This window comes from Nerophis lumbriciformis, linkage group LG11, assembly GCF_033978685.3.
Source record: "Nerophis lumbriciformis linkage group LG11, RoL_Nlum_v2.1, whole genome shotgun sequence".
Lineage (NCBI taxonomy): Eukaryota > Metazoa > Chordata > Actinopteri > Syngnathiformes > Syngnathidae > Nerophis > Nerophis lumbriciformis.
The window spans coordinates 31788445-31811778 of NC_084558.2; the positions used below are offsets into that span (position 1 = coordinate 31788445).

The following is a 23334-nucleotide window of genomic DNA, read 5'->3' on the forward strand; positions in this document are numbered from 1 at the left end:
GAGAGGACCGTATATGTGGGTAACCCCCCCCCCCCCCCCCCCCCTCAACTATAGTTGTAATACGAGGAAAACACATGACTTCACTGTGAAAATAATGAAATTAGCAAATACTGTAATGTCACAAGCATACAATTACTCAAAAATTCACATTCTGTCTAAATAAATTTTTTTGCAGATTGTACATTTAAATTTACATCATACCTTAACTTAACTTTTGGCTCACAACATGTTTTCTTGTGTTTTTGTGGCTAGTCGTTTCATACGTTGAGGGGTTATGTCTCTGCTTCATTGTAAACTGCTTCGAAATGAACCCCGCTGTGTGTTTAAGTGTGTTGGAACTGGTTGCAAGCAGCTATTTAACAGATACAAAGCATTTACGGCTCGTGTTTAATAGCTCACTTGAAGGAACATGTTACTAAAGTGCGTGTTGTGAGTTGTCCAGTGGAAGGTTGTTCAAATACTTTCAAGTTAAAATCCTCATGTACTGGAAACACAAGCATTTTGCAGATACTAGTCTTGGTGAAAAGGCTGCTCGTGCCTCACAATGAGGAAGTCCTCGGTTCGATTCCGGGGCTCGGGGTCTTTCTGTAATAAGGGCCATAAGAACATGCACTTTCTGTGCATGTTCTACCCGTGACTGTGTGGGTTCTCCCCGGGTACTACGGCTTCCTCCCACCACCAAAAACATGCACCTGGGGGTAGGCTGATTGGCAACACTTAAATTGGCCTTAAAGGCCTACTGAAACCCACTACTACCGACCACGCAGTCTGATAGTTTATATATCAATAATGAAATCTTAACATTGCAACACATGCCAATACGACGGGGTTAGCTTACTAAAGTGCAATTTTAAATTTCGCGCGAAATATCCTGCTGAAAACGTCTCGGTATGATGACGTCAGCGCGTGACGTCACGGATTGTGGAGGACATTTTGGGACAGCATGGTGGCCAGCTATTAAGTCGTCTGTTTTCACCGCAAGATTCCACAGTATTCTGGACATCTGTGTTGGTGAATCTTTTGCAATTTGTTCAATGAACAATGGAGACAGCAAAGAAGAAAGCTGTAGGTGGGAAGCGGTGTATTGCGGCCGACTGCAGCAACACAAACACAGCTTTTTTCATTGTTTACATTCCCGGAAGATGACAGTCAAGCTTCACCATTGGCCTGTGGAGAACTGGGACAACAGAGACTCTTACCAGGAGGACTTTGAGTTGGATGCGCAGACACGGTACCGTGAGTACGCATGCAGCTGCGGCTTCCAAACCTTTGATCGCTTGCCCGTACGTGCGTGCCGCTATGTGCATGTCACGTACGTAATTTTGGGGACTTTGGGGAAATATATGTGCTGTATGAACTTTGGGGAGGTGAACAGTACTTTGAGCTGTGGGATTAAGTGTGTTGTGCAGGTGTTTGAGTTGTATTGGCGGGTTATATGGACGGGAGGGGGGAGGTGTTTGTTATGCGGTATTAATTTGTGGCATATTAAATATAAGCCTGGTTGTGTTGTGGCTAATAGAGTATATATATGTCTTGTGTTTATTTACTGTTTTAGTCATTCCCAGCTGAATATCAGGTCCCACCCGCCTCTCACAGCATCTTCCCTATCTGAATCGCTCCCACTGCCCTCTAGTCCTTCACTCTCACTTTCCTCATCCACAAATCTTTCATCCTCGCTCAAATTAATGATGGAAATCGTCGCTTTCTCGGTCCGAATCGCTCTCGCTGCAGGTGGCCATGATTGTAAACAATGTGCAGATGTGAGGAGCTCCACAACCTGTGACGTCACGCTACTCGTCAGGCAAGGCTTTTTTATCAGCGACCAAAAGTTGCAAACTTTATCGTCGATGTTCTCTACTAAATCCTTTCAGCAAAAATATGGCAATATCGCAAAATTATCAAGTATGACACATAGAATAGACCTGCTATACCCGTTTAAAATAGAAAATCGCATTTCAGTAGGCCTTTAATTTGTTTTGTAACATCTGCCAGTATTTTACAGTAAATTCTATAGGAATTTTTGTAAACAGGTTAACAATATAATTTTTTTTTCCTCGTAATATGTCGTAAGCAAAAACAGTTATTCACTGTAAAATGAACAGATTCAACATCAACATACCGTAATGTCCTATACATCGTGACTGTATTTTTTAGGGTGAATTCCTGGCAACCACAGCTGCTGGTATTTTACCGTAAATCGTGCTGATTTGCCTTTACAGTGTAAATGCAATGTGTTGGAACATGATGAAAAGTTTGGACAAGCACTTTTCAAGCGTAATATTGCCACAAAATCAGGCCTTTTAGACCACACCGATTAGACAAAAAAGCCTGTGAAATGAGTAAATATCGGGGATGCTGGTTGTAATACTTACAGCTTTACAGAGAGAGCACCTCTTGTCAGCGGCCCGCTCTCCACATGTAGCACAGTAGTCAGCGTCCATGAACGCCATCTGCCCGGTCAGAGCTTGAGTTAACACTGAGAACGCTGTTGGGTCGTTGCCCTGGAAACAAAGCAAATACACACCTAAACTCAATGAAACATTCAATATTAATGGTTCTGTAACATCACTTACGAAATCTACTTCTAAGGTTAGCTTGCCTCGGTTCTCTTTAAAACTCTTTAAAAACATATACGTCATTTGCAGTATTTCATGCTGTACATTATTTTTCATGTTCTTCACTTACAATCTCTATCGGTGCAATGCTCCTCACCAGCTGCTGAAGAAGTGTGGTCTCACAGTACGGGAACTTGCGGATGCAGTCTCGAATGAACTTCTCCTGGTACTGTGGGAAGCCATCGCTATCTCTCCCCCTCAGCAGGCTGCGGCCCAACATTGTGACAAAATCAAAATACCACATCACGGGCCTGATTTACCAAGATCCAAATACCTCGCGCTAAACAGTGCGTGCAATTTATTAAATAGCGTGTACTATTGGGTGGGCGCGTTGCGTGCGATCTACTCTGCAATTGAAAAGTGATGCAGACCACCTTATTTAAATGAGGATTTTGTGTGTATTATGTCTATCTGTGTTGGCCCTGTGATGAGGTGGCGACTTGTCCAGGGTGTACCCCGCCTTCCGCCCGAATGCAGCTGAGATAGGCTCCAGCACGCCCCGCGACCCGGAGAGGAACAAGCGGTAGAAAATGGATGGATGGATGGATACAGGGCATCACCACGGACACACTCTCATTTACTGCACATTCATGTTCATGCTGCTACCTGTGGCATTTTACTAGGTTTTGAAAAAACAGGAGACATGTACCACTTTTTATGGGCTTTTTAAAAGCAGTCGTGTACTGCAACTACATCACAGGTGTCAAACTCGAGGCCCGGGGGCCACTTCATTTTATTTGGCCCTTGAAAGCCTGGAAATAATATGTATCCATGAAGTACTGGAACTTTTTTTACTAAATGTATTTTTTCTTTCTATTTTGGGAGAAGAAGAAAAAAAAGTACCGTATTTTCCGCACTATAAGCCGCACCTAAAAACCACAAATGTTCTCAAAAGCTGACAGTGCGGCTTATAACCCGGTGCGCCTTATATATGGATTAATATTAATATTCATTTTAATAAAGTTTAGGTCTCGCAACTACGGTAAACAGCCGCCATCTTTTTTCCCCGTAGAAGAGGAAGCGCTTCTTCTTCTACGGTAAGCAACCGCCAAGGTAAGCACCCGCCCCCATAGAAGAGGAAGCGCTTCTTCTTCTACTGTAAGCAACCACCCGCCCCCGTAGAAGAAGAAGCGCGCGGATATTACGTTTCATTTCATTTGTGTGTTTACATCAGTAAAGACCACAAAATGGCTCCTATTAAGAGACACGCGTACAACGCAGAATTCAAACTCAAAGCAATAAGTCACGCAGTAGAACACGGAAATAGAGCAGCAGCAAGAGAATTGAACATAAATGAATCAATGGTGCGTAGGTGGAGGAAGCAACAAGATGACCTGCGCCACTAAGACAGGGAGACAGCGCCGGACGACATACGCCAACATCTGCCAGTGGATTGTAAATGCCTGAGCGGATATATCGGTCTCAACTGTGGTCCGAGCTTTCCGGAAGGCAGGATTCATGGAACTGCTGGACAACAACAGCGACACTTACTCTGATGACTTCGACGAGACGGAGCCGGCCATTTTGGATGCCGTATTCGCCCAACTTTTTAATTCAGACACCGAAGAAGAATTCGAGGGATTTATGGATCAGGAATAACTTCAGAAAGTGAGCTTTAAATGTTTATTTTGTGTGTTGTGTGACATTAACGTTAGAGCAACGTTGAGTTGTTATTGTTGCTATTGCTCTGCACTATTTTGAGTGTTACTATTTTTGTGATTGCACATTTGCACATTACATTTTGGGGGTGAACAGAGTTGTTAAAACGCTGGTTTGTAATATATTATTAAAGTTTGACTGACCTATCTGACTGTTTTTTTGACATTTCCTTTAGCCAGAGCCGGCCCAAGGCATAAGCGTACTAAGCGCTTGCTTAGGGCCCCGCGGCCACCAGGGGGCCCCCAAAAGCAATTAACAAAAAATTCTTATTTTTTATTTTTTGCATGTAGAGTCTGACTGATGATTTCTAAATGATCAAAGATATATTATTGTACAAAAACACAATTTTAGGTCAACATTTTTGCACATTGCTGTTTCAGGTTTTTGTTACCAAAAATAATAAAGTGAATCAGAATCAGCTTTATTGTCCAGTTATGTTTAACACACATGGAATTTAACTTCAGTAGACTGCGCTCTCTTTGTACAAAGTAAACATTAAATATGAACAATTAACTAAAAATATAAACTAGTAATTAAAGACTAATATGTACAAGACTGATGAGACAAGATGACACTTTTACTGTAAATACAAAGCTTTATCACTTTGACTGTTCAACCCCAGGCCACTCTTGTAGCTGAATGTTTTCTACATTTTAAGATTAGGAACCATATGTGGCACTCTGGACATCATTCGTTCATTCATTGGTATTATTTATGTTCTTAACTGGGCCACCCCCATATCTTTATAAATGACATGTCATTTGTAAAGACATGCCAGGCTAACAATAGGATAATGTAAACAACACTGCCAGAGCCGCAATGAGTTTATAGTATAGGTGTGTGAATGATCAACAATCAATATTATTGGCAGAAATAGAGGGCCCCAAAATCAAATTTTGCTTAGGGCCCCATGGAGGCTTGGGCCGGCACTGCCTTTAGCGCAGCGTAGGTGCGTGTTGAGAAGATCTCTATTTTATTCTGCCCTTTTTTTGCTGCAGCTGTTACATATACTGTAATATTGTACATGGTAATTGGTATTTTTTTATCTTTTGTATATATTATATACAAATATAATATAATATGATAATATAATATATCAGTGTATATTATATACTGTATATATAATAAGTAAATATTACCTATATGTTATATTTTATATTGCTACTATGGTACATTTTTAGTCTACTTTATACCTGCATTATCCTTTCCATCCTTACCCTTTCCATCCTTTGTAACTGAGCTACTGTGTGGAACTAAGTCTAAGTCTAAGTCTAAGAATTGTTGTACATTCTTGGGTAGCAGGTTATAGCGTGCATAATTTTGGCTGTTTGCAAATTCCCTTTATTGTTGAATTTCTGTATTTTTGATTTGATGAATAAAGGGTTTGAATGTTCTTTACATCCATCATTATGTATTATTCTAACTGATCTCTTTTGTAACATCGTTAGTGACTGAAGCCTACTTTTGTAATTATTAATCTGTGGTCTGGATTATGTTTTGTTATTTTTTGTTAGTTTTTGGACTCTTTTAGTTCCTGTTTGCGCTCCTTTGTTTGTTTTAGTTTCCATGACGACTTATGATTTTCACCTGTCTCTTGCGTTCGGGTCACACCTGTCTCTAATCAAGAGAGACTATTATTTAAGCCTGTCGTTGCCAGTTAGTCGGCCTGGCGACATTGCTGTTTTCATGCTCTTTTCATGCTTATGTCATGCATGTTACTTTGTTCATGCTGCTCGCACCTTCAAGTAAGTTTTGTTTGTTTATGCCACAGTTAGCGACTTTCATGTTTCATGTCCTTAGTATTTTTTGCCTTAGCTTTCGCATGCGTTATGCACGCTCGCCTTCGGGTTGTTTTCTGTTTTTTTTTGTACCCTTTTGAGTTTTGGAGAATAAATATATGTTCCTACCTGCTACCGTTGTCCGGAAAAGTCAGTTTGCGTCCTGGGAGAACAATCCTCGCAGTAAGCTGCAAAAACCCCCTTGTCATGACATGGAGTGATTTGTGTCCAATACATATTTAGCTTGATTCATTGTTGATGTGTTTCTTGCCACCTTATGTTGGCTATTTTTATATGAGATGTCCAGGACATTTTATCAAAATTATTACACCCAATTATTTTGTTGTATTTGCTGTTTCAATGTCTTTTTGTATTTGTGTTTGACTTTCTCTTCTATTCTTATCAAATATCATTATATTAGTTTTACTGAGGTTCAAGGATAGTCTGTTTTTGTCAAATCATCTTTTTAAATTGTTTATTTCTTCTGTTATAATTTGTATTAGCTTCTGTGTGTTATCTACTGAACAAACCCCAGTTGTAACGTATGCAAATATTACTAATTTAAGTCTTTTGTAAATGTTTAAATGTTGTTTATATAGAGATACACCACAGGATACATTTAGCGTTGTAGACGTGTGTTCGCCTAACTTCATGTGTTGCTTTCTGTTGGTTAAGTAGCTTCTTATCCAGTTTAAGACCAACTGTCACGACTGAGACTGTGGCGTGGTTTGTTCTCCCGAGGTGCAAGTGATTTGGACCAGACATGGCGTGAAGGTGAATACATGATTTATTTTAACACTATATATCAAAAAGGAACAAACGAAAAGCGCGCACAATGGCGGAGGTACAAAACTAGGCTATTGAAAACAAAACTTGCACATAGGCAGAAACTGTGAACAATTAAACAAAAACACTAACTGTGGCATTAATAAACAAAAAATAAAAACTTACTTGGCATGGACTATGAAGTGCGCAGAGGTAAGAGTGTGACAGGGGTATGAATCCGGGATGTCGCCAGAAAGACAAACTGAAAACAATGAACTTAAATACTACAGACATGATTAACAAAAACAGGTGCGTGACTCAAAACGTGAAACAGGTGCGTGACGTGACAGGTGAAAACTAATGGGTTGCTATGGTGACAAGAGTGCACAATGAGTCCAAACGTGGAGCAGGTGAAACTAATGGGTAACCATGGAAACAAGACAAGGGAGTGAAAAGCCAGAAACTAAAGAGTCCAATAACTAAACAAAACAAAACATGACTAAAACAAAGCATGATTACACAGACATGACACCAACCTTCTGATGCCATACCGTTTTTTATTAAAATATTGCGATTAATTGTGTCAAATGCTTTAGTTAGATCCATAAACACTGCTGCTGCCTACTGTGTACCATATATTGTATTGGTAATCTCTTCCGTTATTTCGATTAAAGCCATGGATGTTAAAATATTAGTTATGTATCCACACTGGTTCTCTAAATCATACCATTAATTGATTTACGTGGACCCCGACTTAAACAAGTTGAAAAATTTATTAGGGTGTTACCATTTAGTGGTCAATTGTACGGAATATGTACTGTACTGTGCAATCTACTAATAAAAGTTTCAATCAATCAATCAAAGACATTTCTAATACTCACCTTTTTACCAGCGCATCCAACTTGTCATCTTGTTTCTGCAGGAAGGTCGCACATTTCTGCAGCACGCAGCTGATGTAATGCATCTTCATGGCCAAGACTTCGTTCATGTTCTGCTGCTTCACACACTGCTCACACAGCAGGTCCATCACTTGGGAACACTTCTCCAGCGCTCCAACATCCACCAGAACGGGATTCTCCCTCACCAGCATGACCAACTGGCAGATTGGACAGCAGGTTAAATAAACATGTACACATGTTGCATACGTGTGCATTTATTTTGTGTCCCTCTACTTAACTTAAAGGGGGAATTGCACTTTTTGGGGAATTTTGTCCATCATTCACAATCCGAATGTAAGACAAGAACACATGTTTTTCTTTTTTTATGCATTCTAATGTGTAATATATTGTATATGTACAATAACCTCTCTTTTCAACACCATGTCAACCACATCACAAGAACTGCTTTCTTCCACCTCAAAAATATTGCCCGTCTCCGTCCATCCCTCTCCTTCTCTGCTGCTGAAACCCGAATCCATGCCTTCATCACCTCCAGACTTGACTACTGTAACAGCATCCTCTACGGCTCATCTTGCAAAATTCTCAATAAACTCCAATACATTCAAAACTCTGCCGCCCGCCTGCTCACCCACACCCGCTCCCGTGAGCACATCACCCCAGTCCTCCAGAAACTCCACTGGCTCCCCGTTCCTCACCGGATCCACTTTAAAGTTCTCCTCCTCACCCACAAAGCCCTCCACAACCAGGCCCCCTGCTACCTCACCAACCTGCTTCACCGTCATACCACTTCACGCAGCCTCCGCTCCTCTGATGCCACCCTCCTCTTCCCACCACTCAGAACCAAGCTCCGGACCTGGGGTGACAGAGCCTTCTCCATCGCTGCTCCCATCCTCTGGAACACTCTTCCCAAACCCATCCGTGACTGCCCAGACCTTCCCACCTTCAAAAGCCTTCTCAAAACACACCTATTCAGATCTGCTTTTAACCAGTGATTAGTGATTCGTGTTCTGTGTCTTGTAATGTCCTGTCTTGTAATTGTCCTGTATTATTATGTATTTTACAATGTACTGCTTTTATATTTCCTGTATTTTATATTATTACTTTAAACTGTTTCATATTTTAATTTTTTTTATCCTGTAAAGCGTTATACTACATAAAATGTATTATTATTATTATTATTATTATTATTATTATTATTATACGGCAAGTACGAGGCAGCTGACAATGCAGCTAATGGGGGTAATCTATTGCGCCCATAAAGCCCTCTAAAGAAACTGCCAACAATACTCCATTTACATCCTGTGACCTGAATATTAACCAAGTATTAGCGATGTTATTAGAAGTGCTAATGCCGAGGAACTGCTTTGGGCGGCGCCATGATTACAGTATTGACATACTGAGCCTTTGGCATACTGAGCCAATGAGCTGCTGCATCGCCTCTAAGTTGGTAAAAGTTAATTCTATATTAGAAATCATGCCTCTCACCTGGATACTAGAGTCATAAACTGAGAGGTTGGTCGACTTTGACATTTAACTTAGACCCGAAGATGGCGGTAAAGACACACACAAAAAAAGCTTGTTTGCTCCCACCTTTAATTCATTCATTTTTTTCCTGCTTAAAGATTATGATGAATGCTTCCTTTACGATAAGAAGATATGAACATCCACAAATATAACAGTACAACAAAACAAACACATTGGGCAACACAAAGAGCAACATCCTGTAAGCAAGCTGAAGTATCTCTGAGCATCTTCTTAGGAACTCGACAGTGTCAAAATATAATTTTTTTTACATTGAATTTTACATTCAATGTTTACAAAGTACAAAGAAGAAGAACTATGATAAACATTCTGAATTTATCTCATCCATCCATTCATTTTTAAGATAATATTACTCATCTCCCCCTATGAAATATAACTAACTTCACCAATTATTATTTATTCATTTTTATTGTTATCACTTTTGGAGTATATTGTGAATACATTGAGAACAGGAAGTGAACACAAGTTTTAGCAACTGCTATGTAAAGGAAAAGGGGTAGGATTAAATAAACTCTGCTTCTTCCTACTCCTTTTCGAACATGTTGAATAGAGAAACTGAAAATTGTGATGTATCATGTTGTATTAATTGATTGATTGAAACTTTTATTAGTAGATTGCACAGTATGCATGCATGTTCGAAATAAACTCAAACTCAACTCAACGCAACTCAACATTTATAATGATTTAAGGCCAACCGTAATTTAGGGTCACTATAACTGCAAGTAGAAGTTGTTAGCAAATATAGCCATGTGGTTAAAACGTAATTCCGATTCCTGCCTCTACCACATACTTGCCAACCTTGAGACCTCCGATTTCGGGAGGTGGGGGGCGGGGGGCGTGGTTAAGATATATATATATATATATATATATATATATAAGAAATACTTGACTTTCAGTTAATTCTAGCTATATATATATATATATATATATATATATATATATATATATATATATATATATATATATATATATATACATAAATAAAAGAAATACTTGAATTTCAGTGTTCATTTATTTACACATATACACACACATAACACTCCTCTACTCATTTTTGAGTTAAGGGTTGAATTGTCCATCCTTGTTCTATTCCCTGTCAATATTTCAGAACACACACATTATACAAATATACATTATAAAATCAATAAGAAAACGGGAGCTCTAATTTGAGAGTCTGAATTAGGATCAGAAGTTCCTATATAAACATTGCGCACTCACGTCGCCTTTTTGTATTGATTACTGCAGCTGTGCACTGGATTCATTCACAAATACAAACTACAACTCACAAACACTTTAGAGTTAGGCTCCACCATCAGAATGTGTACTTAAACTTATAAAGATCACATGGATATTATTCAGTGAGTTGATTCACCAAAACTAACCTGTTATACAGGAGGAAAATGCACACAGGACGTTTCAGTTGTTCACAGACTGGTCGCGCTCATCAGAATGACAAGACACTTCCGGTCTGCAGGTGATAGCATTCAATTGGGAAGAAACGCCCTACTGCCCCCTACTGACCAATGTGAATACTGATAAATGTGAAATGACAGCCCCAAAAACGAATTCAAACTACAAAATAAAATAAATAAATCAACACAAAAATGTGACACATTATGGGTGGGTCACATATGCATGTACAACAGGCTGTCAACACGTCACTCAGGTCCGCATGGAGCTGGAGGGGGCGTGGCCTCCAGCTCCGCCTGAATTTCGGGAGATTTTCGGGAGAAAATTTGTCCCGAGAGGTTTTCGGGAGAGGCGCTGAATTTTGGGAGTCTCCCGGAAAATCCGGGAGGGTTGGCAAGTATGCTCTACCACCAATGAGTTTAAGACCCCTCGGTCTTGTTTGAAAGCTAAATGGTAAATGGATTATACTTTATTAGTGCTTTTCTACCTTCAAGGCACTCAAAGTGCTTTGACACTATTTCCACATTCACCCATTCACACACGGATGGCGTGCAAGGCCCTAACCACGACCCATCAGGAGCAAAGGTGAAGGGCTTGACACAACGGACGTGACTGGGAAGACGGAAGCCAGGGATGGAACCAGGAACCCTCAGGTTGCTGGCACGGCCGCTCTACCAACTGAGCCACGTAGTCCACAACAAGCTGACATTTTGTGTCCAATAGTCAGATAGTGTCTGATAGCTACTGACACTGACACGTATGACTTAGATTACACAGAAAAATAAGGCATGAAAAGTATTTTTTTTAGGTTTTTCTATTTATAGTATAACAGTGCTGTCAAACGATAGAAATTGTAATCAGAATAATGACACTAGCATTTTGATTAAAATCAGCTTTAACACACTTGACACAAATGCAATTTCATTTTCAGAATGTCATACAGGAGCATTTGTTTAATGTTTAAATTGAATGCACATCATTTATTTGGTCAAAACAGTTGTATCTAAAGTATCGTCATGCTGTATTTTGTAGTGAAATCACCCAGCAAAAAACATTTAACATTTGCGGGGCCCTCAGATAAGTCCTAACAGAGCAAAAACTGTGAATGCAAGACCCTATGTAACCAGGCAACAGCAAACCCACAATGCATTGCTTCACTGTGAAAGTGAGTGGTGCCAGCTCACGAGAAGAACTCAAAACCATCTCTTTTTCGATCCGGGAAAGCAAAATAGACATATGTTTTTTTAATCCGGCTTGGACTAACTGACTTACTTTTTTATTTCACTGCAGAATCCAAACGCCAAACCAAAGAGTTTCATGCAATAAGTGCATTGCAGTTCAAAAAGATTACATCGTCCAGAAACATTTCATTGGCATTGAAGAAACACCCAATTTTCAGACCAAATTGAAAATGTTTATACATTTATTTTTCGAAAGTAAAAGAGTATTGCTACTAACTCATGCTCTGCGGACTCATCAGACCAAAGAACACTTTTGCACTTTGCATCCGTCCATCTTAGATGACCTCGGGCCCAGCGAAGCCGGCGTAGTTTCTGGGTGTTGTTGATAAATGGCTTTTGCTTTGCATAGTAGAGTTTTAACTTGCACTTACATATGTAGCGACAAACTGTAGTTATAGACAGTGGTTTTCCGAAGTGTTCCTGAGCCCATGTGGTGATATCCTTTACATACTGATATCGGTTTTTGATGCAGTACCGCCTGAGGGATCCAAGGTCACGGGCATTCAATGTTACGTGTAGTGATTTCTCCAGATTCTTTGAACCTTTTGAATATATTACAGACCTTGGACGGGGTAATCCCTAAATTCCTTGCAATAACTCATTGAGAAATGTTGTTTTTAAACTGTTCGACAACTTGCTCACGCATTTGTTAACAAAGGGGTGACCCTTGCCCCATTCTTGTTTGTGAATGACTGAGCATTTCATGGAAGCTGCTTTTATACCCAATAATGGCACCCACCTGTTCCCAATTAGCCTGTTCACCTGTGGGATTTTCCAAATAAATGTTTGATGAGCAGTCCTCAACTTTCTCAGTCTTTTTTGCCACTTGTCCCAGCTTTTTAGAAACATGTTGCAGATGTTGCAAATTCCAAAAAATAACAACGTTTTTCAGTTCAAACATTAAATAGCTTGTCTTTGCAGTCTATTCAATGGAATATAGGTTGAAAAGGATTTGCAAATGATTGTATTCTGTCTTTATTTACGATTTTCATAACATGCCAGCTTCAATAATGTAAATAATTAAATTTTTATACAGTGATGATTATCTTGTGTGATGACTGTATTATGAAAATAGTATATATCTGTATCATGAATCAATTTAGGTGGACCCCGACTTAAACAAGTTGAAAAACTTATTCGGGTGTTACCATTTAGTGGTCAATTGTACAGAAGGTGTACTGTACTGTGCAATCTACTAATAAAAGTTTCAATCAATCAATCAAAACACTGGTTTTGGGGTTTGTATGTTGATATGCACTTTTTGATGAACCTGTGTCAAATGCATCATTACAAACATTTTATTCATGTATTATTTGTCATTACGTTTTGATTGCTTACTTTCGGAAAAGTCTGTCCCAGCCAACAGTGTTGTTGTGTAAATCAGTTGTTCCTTTGTAATCTGTTCCTAAAGGTCTAACAAAGACTGAATCGTACAACAACGGAAGCAAATTTCCCCATAGAAAATCATCTAAATCCAATTGATCCATTCTATACACCCACAAATATGAAAAGAAAATACATTTTATAGGGCATAATGATAGCTTTACATGCAAAAAACAATGTGAAATACATACAAATGAGGAATTAAATGGATAAATGAATATTAAACACCTTTGTTGAAGACTCTGACAAAGACAGCGATGAGCGGAGAGGGAGAACCATACGTACGTCCCCTTTGAACTTTGCTTCGAGTTCTTTCTTGTATTCAATAGTGTTTCTCACCTTATCGATAGATAGATAGTACTTTATTGATTCCTTCAGGAGAGTTCCCTCAGGAAAATTAAAAAAATCTACCATAGTGCTGGCACTCGCAACTTTCTTTGGCCCCATGGTGGATTATTTTGCAGTCGTACTCAACAACAAAAAGCATGGAGACTTGTTGTGTATCTGTGTTGGTTAGCAAAGAACTCCAGCTTCAACTGGTGATGATGTAATAGAGTGGCAACAGAATTGCGGGAGGGTGACTTGGGAGTTGGGAGCAGACTAACAGAAACGCTGTGTTATAAAGACACATTTCACTTTACTAGCACAGTTGAACTCACACAGTGTATTAATAACACACCTGGGATTATTTGTTGGGCACGTGAATCCGCGGAAGGATAGGGCCTAAACGGGCAAACTGAGTCGTTTGTTAAGCACAATGTGAGACGGTAGACTAAAACCGGGGGGAAACTTTTGATGAAAGTGTTTGTCAAAGACTGAATTGTATGAAAAGTGTAGGTACCACTGTATCAGTTGAATTTCCACAAACTAATGTTTTCCGTGACAAATTTCAACAAACTACAGTTTCCAGAAACAGTCCAGTAGCCGCATTAAGGCATGCAAATAAAGGCAGATTTGTCACTAGAATAGAAGTCAGTCAACAAGCGGTTCAAAGGTTAATTTCTACAGAGTAACTTAGCAGGCTTCACCTTGACTGGGTTGAGGTTGGTCGTCATAATGATTTTGTGCAGGGGTGCTGCTAGCCACGGAGGCAGCCTTGGCTCTGGCTCCAGCCCCTGAGGTCTGGTGTAGTACTCCAGTCTTGCCAGTGAAAAGAAGTTGTTGATCACCGTCACGCAGTCGTGCTGGCCTGGAAAAGAGCGTACGCAGATTTGCCATCTCGTTAACACTGCAGACTTGTCTGCGTCCGTCTCACCCACAAAAGCCGCCATCTGAGCTGCAGTGCGACCCACTGAGTTCACAAGGTCTGCCTCTGCGCCGGCGTCCAGCATCATGGAAGTGATGTCCGTCTTGCCTACGGGGTGAAACTATAATTTATTAACAGGAATTTGCAATTCCCTTTAGATAAACATGAACGCTGAGACATGTTACTGTAAAATGCAAAAGTGATAGCCCTATCCTTGAGAAGAGACTACATGTTTCGCCCAACACCAATATTTAAGATGTGACTTAGAGCAGTTGTTTTTCAGACACTTACACACAAACTTCTCCTTTTATGGTCAGATGCGCTCTCCTGACTTAGCACACACACACAGAGACAGGAAGGAGAAATATAAAAAATTATGGTTTGGCTTCTCCAAGTTAGGAGTGCCTCATTTTCTTGACCTGACCTCCTCCAGGAACTGCAGTCCTGTATAATGATGCTCGCTTGTAATAAAGCAACTTTTGGTTCAGTAAAGAATCTCCGAAGTCTCTTTTGATCCAGCCACACTGCTGTGTCACCCTTCTGTCCGGACGAGGCTGACAAGACCAGAAATGCACATCAGCGGTAACTACGGATTCAACGATTAAAAACGTAACGAAATCTAATCGCAAATCTTCAGTTCTCCTTACTCGCTATAATTGGACATTATGCTGGTATGTTGTTTTCAGCACAACCTGCACAAAATGAAAACAACGTTTTACCATCGAGAGAAATGCTAATACGCTAAATAAGCCGAAAAATGGCAGCAGGACGTAAAAACATCCGAAAAAAGATGAGGTCGTTTTTGGGTACTTGCATGACCAAGGAGTCATTTAAGACGATGGCTCACCCATTTGCTAAACCTGCCAAAAGAAAGTTGTGGCTACAATATCTATACGTCCAACATTTTAGGGACCACCACCCAGCTTTACATACTAAAGTAAAGGTAAGACATAATAAGTGAGCTCAATTATGTTCGTGGCAAGTGATTTAATGAAGAATTGAGTTAGTAAATTTCTCTAACGCTCTGTCTGCTCCTTTCATTCAGCTCCTTGTCTTTTTTTATTTTTTTTTAGTGCTTGCGGAAGGTGCCTCCTGCGATTGTGGGGACCCAGTCCAGACAGTAGAGCATATAGTAACTAGTTGCCCCAAACACCGGCCACCGAATGACGAACAAGGTCTGATTGACCTGGACGATGACACATTGACCTGGCTCGCCTCAACAGAGCTGACAATCTAAAGACACACGACAGAAGAAGAAGAGCTCCTTGTCGATGTGGCTGGATAATACTTTTTTAAATGTTTATTGTTGTAGCAATATGGTTGTCAAAGTTAAAGATTATTGTGATTTCGGATCGTTTGTGAGGGCGCCATAGTGGCTTCTAGAGCGCTTGTAAAACAGGTATTTTAAAATAAAACAAGGATTAACTCATCTTAAAAAAAATTTCGACTGAGTTTATTTAGCTTGGATTTAATTTGTTTGTTTGCTTTTTCTTGTATTACGTCTATTAATTAGCGTGTTATGTTGTTTTTTGTATCTGTGCATCGTTTATTGTGCTCTTTGTTAGCCATTATGCCTATCTATGTTATATTTCATAATTATATAGTCCTATAGTGCAGGATTCTCAAACTGTGGTACGCGTGGTACATGGGCTCTATTTAATGGTATGACAAATAATCACTTGATCAAAGATTTAAACTCAGTGTTACTGTTCAAATATATATATAAATATACCGGTACTTGGAGAAAAAAGTTTAAGAACCACTGCTATAGTGTTTTGAATGATTGTTATAAAATAGATATATTTCATTATATTTTGATAATCAGGTGATTAAAATGGTGACAGACTGCTCCTGCCATAAAGTAACTCATACAGTACTTCGTACAAATAAATGAAAATATTAGGTGGGGGATTGAGGGGGTTATGACTGAAAATAATTGAGAGCCACTGACCTACGGAAATCTTTTTACGACTTTCACTTTTAAAATGTCTTCCACATTTGTGTTTATTGTAGCCTTTTTGAGGAGGAAAAAGTCAGAAATAGGATCTGTTTATTTGTTATTATCCCCATTAGCTGTGCTCTTGCTAGCATCCATGTAGCATACATGCAAGCATACTAAAAAATCTTACGAATCAGTTTCGACTATGTAAAACCTAAATTGGAACACACCAAACTCAAGATATGACATTTCTACGTCGTGTAAAACAAGAATACAATGTTTTAAACACAGATCTGAAAAGTCTTGATGCTAATTCAAATTGGGTATGCCACTGATTAGCATTAGCAATTTTTTCACCTCCATATTTGATCATCAAAACTACAGTACAGTAAAGTACAGTAGGGGTGCACAAAAAATGGATTCACATCCAAATCACAATTCTTATTCATTCAGATTCTAAATCGATACATAATTTTCAAAAATCGATAAAAAAAATGTATAACATTTCTTTATGATTTTTTAAATTTTTTATAAGAATCCATTTTTTAAATTCCGTTTTTAGGCCTCCAAGCAACCAGAAGGAGCTTTTCTAACCTGTAACCTGTTTTGAAAAATGTTCATTATAACTATTACACCAAATAATACTTTTTGGGAATCGGTTTGAATCAAGAGTCTTGCTGAATTAAAAATCGATTCCAAATTGAATCGTCACCCTAGGAATCGGAATCGGTTCGAATCGTTAGGTGTCCAAAGATTCACACCCCTACAGTACAAGTAGGTATTTTAGGTTAAAAAGTGTACTGGTATGGTTGCTGGCACATTTAAGCATTGGCACAATAAAACACCTTTTTTCTTTTTTTTTTTACCTGACAATCCAGCAAACATGAGAGCGGTGTATCCATACTCGTGTTGATTGCAGTTGACATCAGCACCATGCTGCAGCAGTAGACGACACATATCGGCTTTGCCTTTGTAGGCTGCATGCATCAGTGGAGTCATTCCGTACTTTTAGGACACAAAGCAGAAACAACAAAGTTTTTTTTGTTTTTTTTAATGAGATATTCTGTAGTACTACACATGTATAGCACATAGTCCCCCAAGGGTCCGTGTTGGGGCCAAAACTATTTAATGTATATATTAATGATATGTTTAATGCATCCAAAGTACTGAAATTTATACTATTTGCAGACGACACAAATATATTCTACAGTAGTGATGACTATAATGAGCTCATAAATACAGTAAACACAGAACTAAACATAGTAAGAAAATGGATGGACACAAATAAATTATCTTTGAATATAAATAAAACTAAGATAGTGATGTTTGGAAATCGCAACATAACGTCTGAACAGAAAATAAGTATTGATGGTACCCAAATTGAAATCGTAAATGAGAATACCATTTTTGGGAGTAATAATTGATAGTAAACTATCATGGAAACCTCATGTCAGACACATTAAAACAAAAATCTCCAAAAGCTTCTCAATTATAAACAAAGCAAAACTATACCTCAATGAAAATGCACTCCGTACTCTATACTGCACCTTGGTACTGCCATACCTTACATACTGTGTTGAAGTATGGGGGAATACTTACCACAACACAATTCATCCTCTGATCATATTACAGTAAATGATGGAATTTTATTTTATTTAATTTAATTTTTTTGTCATAAAGAAATACAATCATGTGTGCTTACGGACTGTATCCCTGCAGACTGTATTGATCTATATTGATATATAATGTATATATTGTGTTTTTTATGTTGATTTAATAAAAAAATTAAAAAATAAAAATACAAAAAATATATTTTTATTTTATTTCTTGTGCAGCCCGGTACCAATCGGTCCATGGACCGGTACCGAGCCGGTGGTTGGGGACCACTGCTATACATTACCTTTTGCACTATATTAGTTTATATTATTATGTGTTGTCAACTTTGTACTTTTTTATGTCATTGCCTGAAATAAATAAATAAATGAAAAAATTAATGAAAAAAATTGTTGACATTATTATTATTAATAATAATAATAGAGTTTTGTGAGTAACTTCCTCCTGTAATATATCAGTGTTGTATTACAGTGGAACCCGCTTATGTTGATGCCCCTCAGACTGGTCAACATAACCACATTGAAACAGTAAATAGGGGTTGCTTTAACATTTTGTTAGTGGCTTTGTCCACAAACCTAATGAGAATTATAATTGCCTCCTTTTGTCCATAATTTGTATTTAGATTCTTCTGTTGTTTTATTACATTTCATACTATGTTGCTGTGCTAATTTTGTGTATGTACAGTGATTCGGAAAGTATTTACAGGGCTTCACTTTTTCCAAATGTTGTTATGTTACAGCCAAAATGAAATACATTTATTTTTGTCCTCAAAATTTTACAGACAATACCCCATAATGACAAAGTGAAAAGTGTTTTTTTTAAATTTGCAAATGCATGAAAACTAAAAAATCCCCAGTCCAATACCTTCCCGACAGTGAAGCATGGTGGGAGGGAGCATCATGGTGGGGGGAAGTATCATGCTGTGGGTCGCATTTCTGCGAAGGTCATGTGCCCAAGATGCAGGATAAACGGCAGGAAGCAGCTTGGGGGTAAGAATGATAACCAAGGCAAAACACAGCGATTTTTGGTGGGAGGTAGAGATGCGCGGATAGGCAATTTATTTCATCCGCAACCGCGTCAGAAAGTCGTCAACCATCCGCCATCCACCCGATGTAACGTTTGATCAGAACTGCACCCGCCCGCCATCCGCCCGCCATCCGCCCGCCATCCGCCCGCCATCCGCCCGCACCCGCCCGAAGTTTTATTTACGGAGGCAATAATTGAGCATGGATTTCCAATCGCACTGGCTGATCACATGGGACAGTTAAATGTTTGTAATGCAACCTTTAAAAATCATTACGCGGTGATCGCGGTCCCAAAAATAAACTTTTCTTGCATGATAATGTCCAGAAAAATTCGCTTTATATTACTATAGAGTCCTTTTAACGAATGAGTTTGATGGTTTATCACAAACCTTAAATGAAAGAAGTCCTTTCTTCTCCTGCACCTGCATGCGCTTTGGCCTTGCTTCGTGTTTGGTGCGCAATCCTGTCGGCTGTATTTCACAGCACGACATACTGTTAAAAGTGTTTATACTATTTATGCTTTCAAGTCCAAGTTGAAGAAATCTTGTTAAATGTTGACAGCATAACTACCAAAATACAGAAGTATGTCCTTAATATTTTTGCAGTGCTATTTCTGTTGAAAAGTTAAAATGATTACATTAGAGATGTGATGTGCCACTTTTCAAGTGTCTGTTGGCTTAAATTAATTTTCATTAATTTTTCATATTTTGAATTCTTTTGAAAGGCTTACAAAAAAACTACATTTGAATTGTAATTCCATGCTATTGACAGGACTATTAATTTTAATGAAGTTAGCTTACCATGTTTACAGTCTGATAATTGTGATAGAAATGTGAATTTTAGGCACAGAATATTTTTTACAATTGAACAAGGCAGTAGATTATACAAGCTTGGACAGAAAGTTAATAATGACACCAATTTTTTTTTTTATGGAATTGTTTAGTACTGTTTTACCATTTGTTTACTGTAAAAAGTGTTTATACTGTTTATACTTTCAATTAACAAATTGAAGTCTTGTGAAAGGTTGACAGGATAACTGGCATTAACTGTCAAAATAATTTCAAACTATTGAAGTTAGCTTACAGAATAAACATGCCAATCAACCCATATGATTTTTGCTGTAATATTTTTGTTTTGAAAAGTCACTGTGACTGATAGAAAAGTGATGGTTTTAGCAACATTTTAACCTGTCTGAATGCTAATAATCATTTTGCGTCGGGGGGCGAAGCCCTGAACCCTCCACCAGGACTTTGTCCTGGACCTACCGGGGCCTGCGGCCCTTGGACCCTGGCTACTAGGTTTTTCTGATTTCAAAAGTTGGCAGGTATGGTGAGGTTATAAAGCTTTTGCCTGTTAAAGAAAGGAGACTGATCCAATGCAGCACAGACTTTCGTGTGCCACGCTGTCACGACCCAGACGCACACCAGTGCGCAATCATATGGGAGCCGCGCTGAGCGCACCTCCAAGCGCGTCTCGCTGCCGGCGACGGCCAGGTATGGGCCCACGCTCCAGCGCCATCCATTTTCAGGGCTAGTTGATTCGGCAGGTGGGTTGTTACACACTCCTTAGCGGGTTCCGACTTCCATGGCCACCGTCCTGCTCTCTATATCAACCAGGGTGAGGCCCACCCCTTTCGTGAGCGCACTGCGCGCGGAGTGACCCCTGTTACGCGCCCCCGGCAACAGGGGTGGCGGGCAGGTAAGCTGCGCGGGCGGAGCGTGCGGAGTGACCCATGTTACGAGCCCCCAGCCACGGGGGTGGCGGGCAGGTAAGCTGCTTACCTGCTGCGCGTGACGCCGGCCGCGGCGAAGGCGGACGAGGCGGGGTGTCGGTGCGGTGGGCGCGGTAGTGACCCTGGACGTGCGTCGGGCCCTTCTCGCGGATCGCCTCAGCTACGGCTCCCGGTGGGGCCCTCTCGGGGGAAGGGGCCTTGGTCCCGGACCCCGGCGAGGCGTCCCTTCTCCGCTCCGTAAAAGTGTCCATCTCTTTTCTTTTTTTTTCTTCTGTTGTGGCATATGCAGCAGGTGCCTGCTCGTTTTTCGTATGTGGGTAACAACATTTAACTATGTATATATATTTCCGAATTGGTTTAACTGCCACCCGCAAAAAAAAAAAAAAATAAATAAATAAATAAATAAAAAAATCTAATTAATCCGCCCGACCCATCCCGCGCGCGGATAAAATCTTATTTTTTTAAATTTCATCCGCCCGATCCGCGGATAATCCGCGGACTCCGCGGTTGTGCCCGCAAACCGCGCATCTCTAGTGGGAGGGCAGGTAAAGTGTAGTACACAAGTTAAATGAGCATAGCCTGGAACATAAACCTCAACAGTCGCCAGTGGCGAACAAGAGACCCAGACTGAGTAGATCGCAATGCAGGTTTAAGTAAGGGCTGTGATTACTACCCCACAGCTGAAAACACCAATGACAAAGTAAATGCCGGTGCGTACTCTAAGCAACCCTGGCAACAGAACGTAAACAAAAGAGACCAAGTGGCACTGGGAACAAACTAGATTTTAACATAGGAAGAATAATACAAAAACATAAACTAAGCCATGACCCAGGGAACAGGTCATGACAGTAGGGATGTTTTTCAGCGGCAGAAACTGAGAGACGAGTCAGGATAGAGGGAAAGATGAATGCAGCAATGTACAGAGACATCCTTGATAAAAAACAATGCTTCCATCCAATTTGATGGAGCTTGAGCGGTTCTGCAAAAAGGAATGGGCAAAGAGGAATGGGCGAAATTGTTGTATTGTTGATTTTGTTATATTGTGATATTGTTATATATTTATATAACAGCATCAGTATTTTGATAATAATACTTCAAGTGGTGTACTTATACCCAACATTAGTGATCATCTGCCAGTTTTCACAATATATGATGGAAACTACAACAAGAGGAACATGGATGACCAAAAGACATTTCAAAGGCTATGCACAGAGAGGAGTATGATTGCTTTCAAAAATGAGGGACAATGTGTACAATGACAATTATGTTGATGAAGCATATGATCATTTTGTAAACACGTTCTTAATGCTTTACGACAAACATTGAATTGAATGACAAAAGGAATAAAAAAAATGCTTGCAATAAAAACAATACATTCTAAAGAGAAACTGGAAATTGTGATGTATCATGTTGTAATTGTATGCATATTTGAAATAAACTCAAACCATAAACCATATTTTGGAATTGTTATATTTATATAATGTTGATACTGTTATGTTTTTGATTTTGTTATGTTTATATATTGTTGATATTGCTAAAGTTATATATTGTTGACATTGTTGTATTTTTGATATTGTTATACTCATATAGTGTTATATTATTGATATTGTTGTACTTATTTATTGTTGTGCTGTTGATATTGTTATGTCTACATGTTGTTGGTATTTATATATATATATATTATTAAATTGTTGATATTGTTATATATATATATATATATATATATATATATATATATATTAGGGCTGCGAATCTTTGGGTGTCCCACGATTCGATTCAATATAAATTCTTGGGGTCACGATTCGATTCAAAATCGATTTTTTTCGATTCAACGCGATTCTCTATTCAAAAACGATATTTTCTCGATTCAAAAGGATTTTCTATTCATTCAATACATAGGATTTCAGCAGGATCTACCCCAGTCTGCTGACATGCAAGCAGAGTAGTAGATTTTTGTAAAAAGTTTTTATAATTGTAAAGGACAATGTTTTATCAACTGATTTCAATAATGTAAATTTGTTTTCACTATTAAATGAACCAAAAATATGACTTATTTTATCTTTGTGAAAATATTGGACACAGTGTGTTGTCAAGCTTATGAGATGCGATGCAAGTGTAAGCCACTGTGACACTATTGTTCTTTTTTTTTTTATAAATGTCTAATGATAATGTCAATGAGGGATTTTTAATCACTGCCATGTTGGAATTGTAACTAATATTGATACTGTTGTTGATAATATTCATTTTTGTTTCACTACTTTTGGTTTGTTCTGTGTCGTGTTTGTGTCTCCTGTCAATTGCTCTGTTTATTGCAGTTCTGAGTGTTGCTGGGTCGGGTTTGGTTTTGGAATTGGATTGCATTGTTATGGTATTGCTGTGTATTGTTTTGTTGGATTGATTAATTAAAAAAAAAAAATTACAAAAAATTAAAATAAAAAAAAATAGATAAATAATCGATTTTTAAAAAATCGATTATTTTTTTATTT

The 23334-nt window shown here is 38.9% G+C and overlaps 1 protein-coding gene and 1 long non-coding RNA gene across 3 annotated transcripts in view; one reads left to right on the top strand and one right to left on the bottom strand.

Moving 5' to 3' along the window:
* LOC133610048 (ankyrin repeat and MYND domain-containing protein 2-like) overlaps nt 1-23334 on the bottom strand; it is a 37748-nt gene that overhangs the window by 8537 nt on the left and 5877 nt on the right. Inside the window, exons 3-8 of one of the 2 annotated variants that reach the window (XM_061966111.2) lie at nt 17344-17482; nt 14548-14646; nt 14321-14481; nt 7699-7913; nt 2713-2821; nt 2373-2501 (exon numbers count right to left, since the gene is read on the bottom strand). In XM_061966111.2, the coding sequence (XP_061822095.1) occupies nt 2373-2501; nt 2713-2821; nt 7699-7913; nt 14321-14481; nt 14548-14646; nt 17344-17482 (852 nt within the window). Of the gene's footprint in view, nt 1-2372; nt 2502-2685; nt 2822-7698; nt 7914-14320; nt 14482-14547; nt 14647-17343; nt 17483-23334 lie in introns of both variants that reach the window. The other variant, XM_061966110.2, reaches the window with a different exon arrangement.
* Nucleotides 5955-8138, top strand: LOC133610050 (uncharacterized). The gene is made up of 3 exons (XR_009815824.1): nt 5955-6019; nt 6731-6826; nt 7740-8138. It is a non-coding gene; the product is annotated as an uncharacterized lncRNA (long non-coding RNA).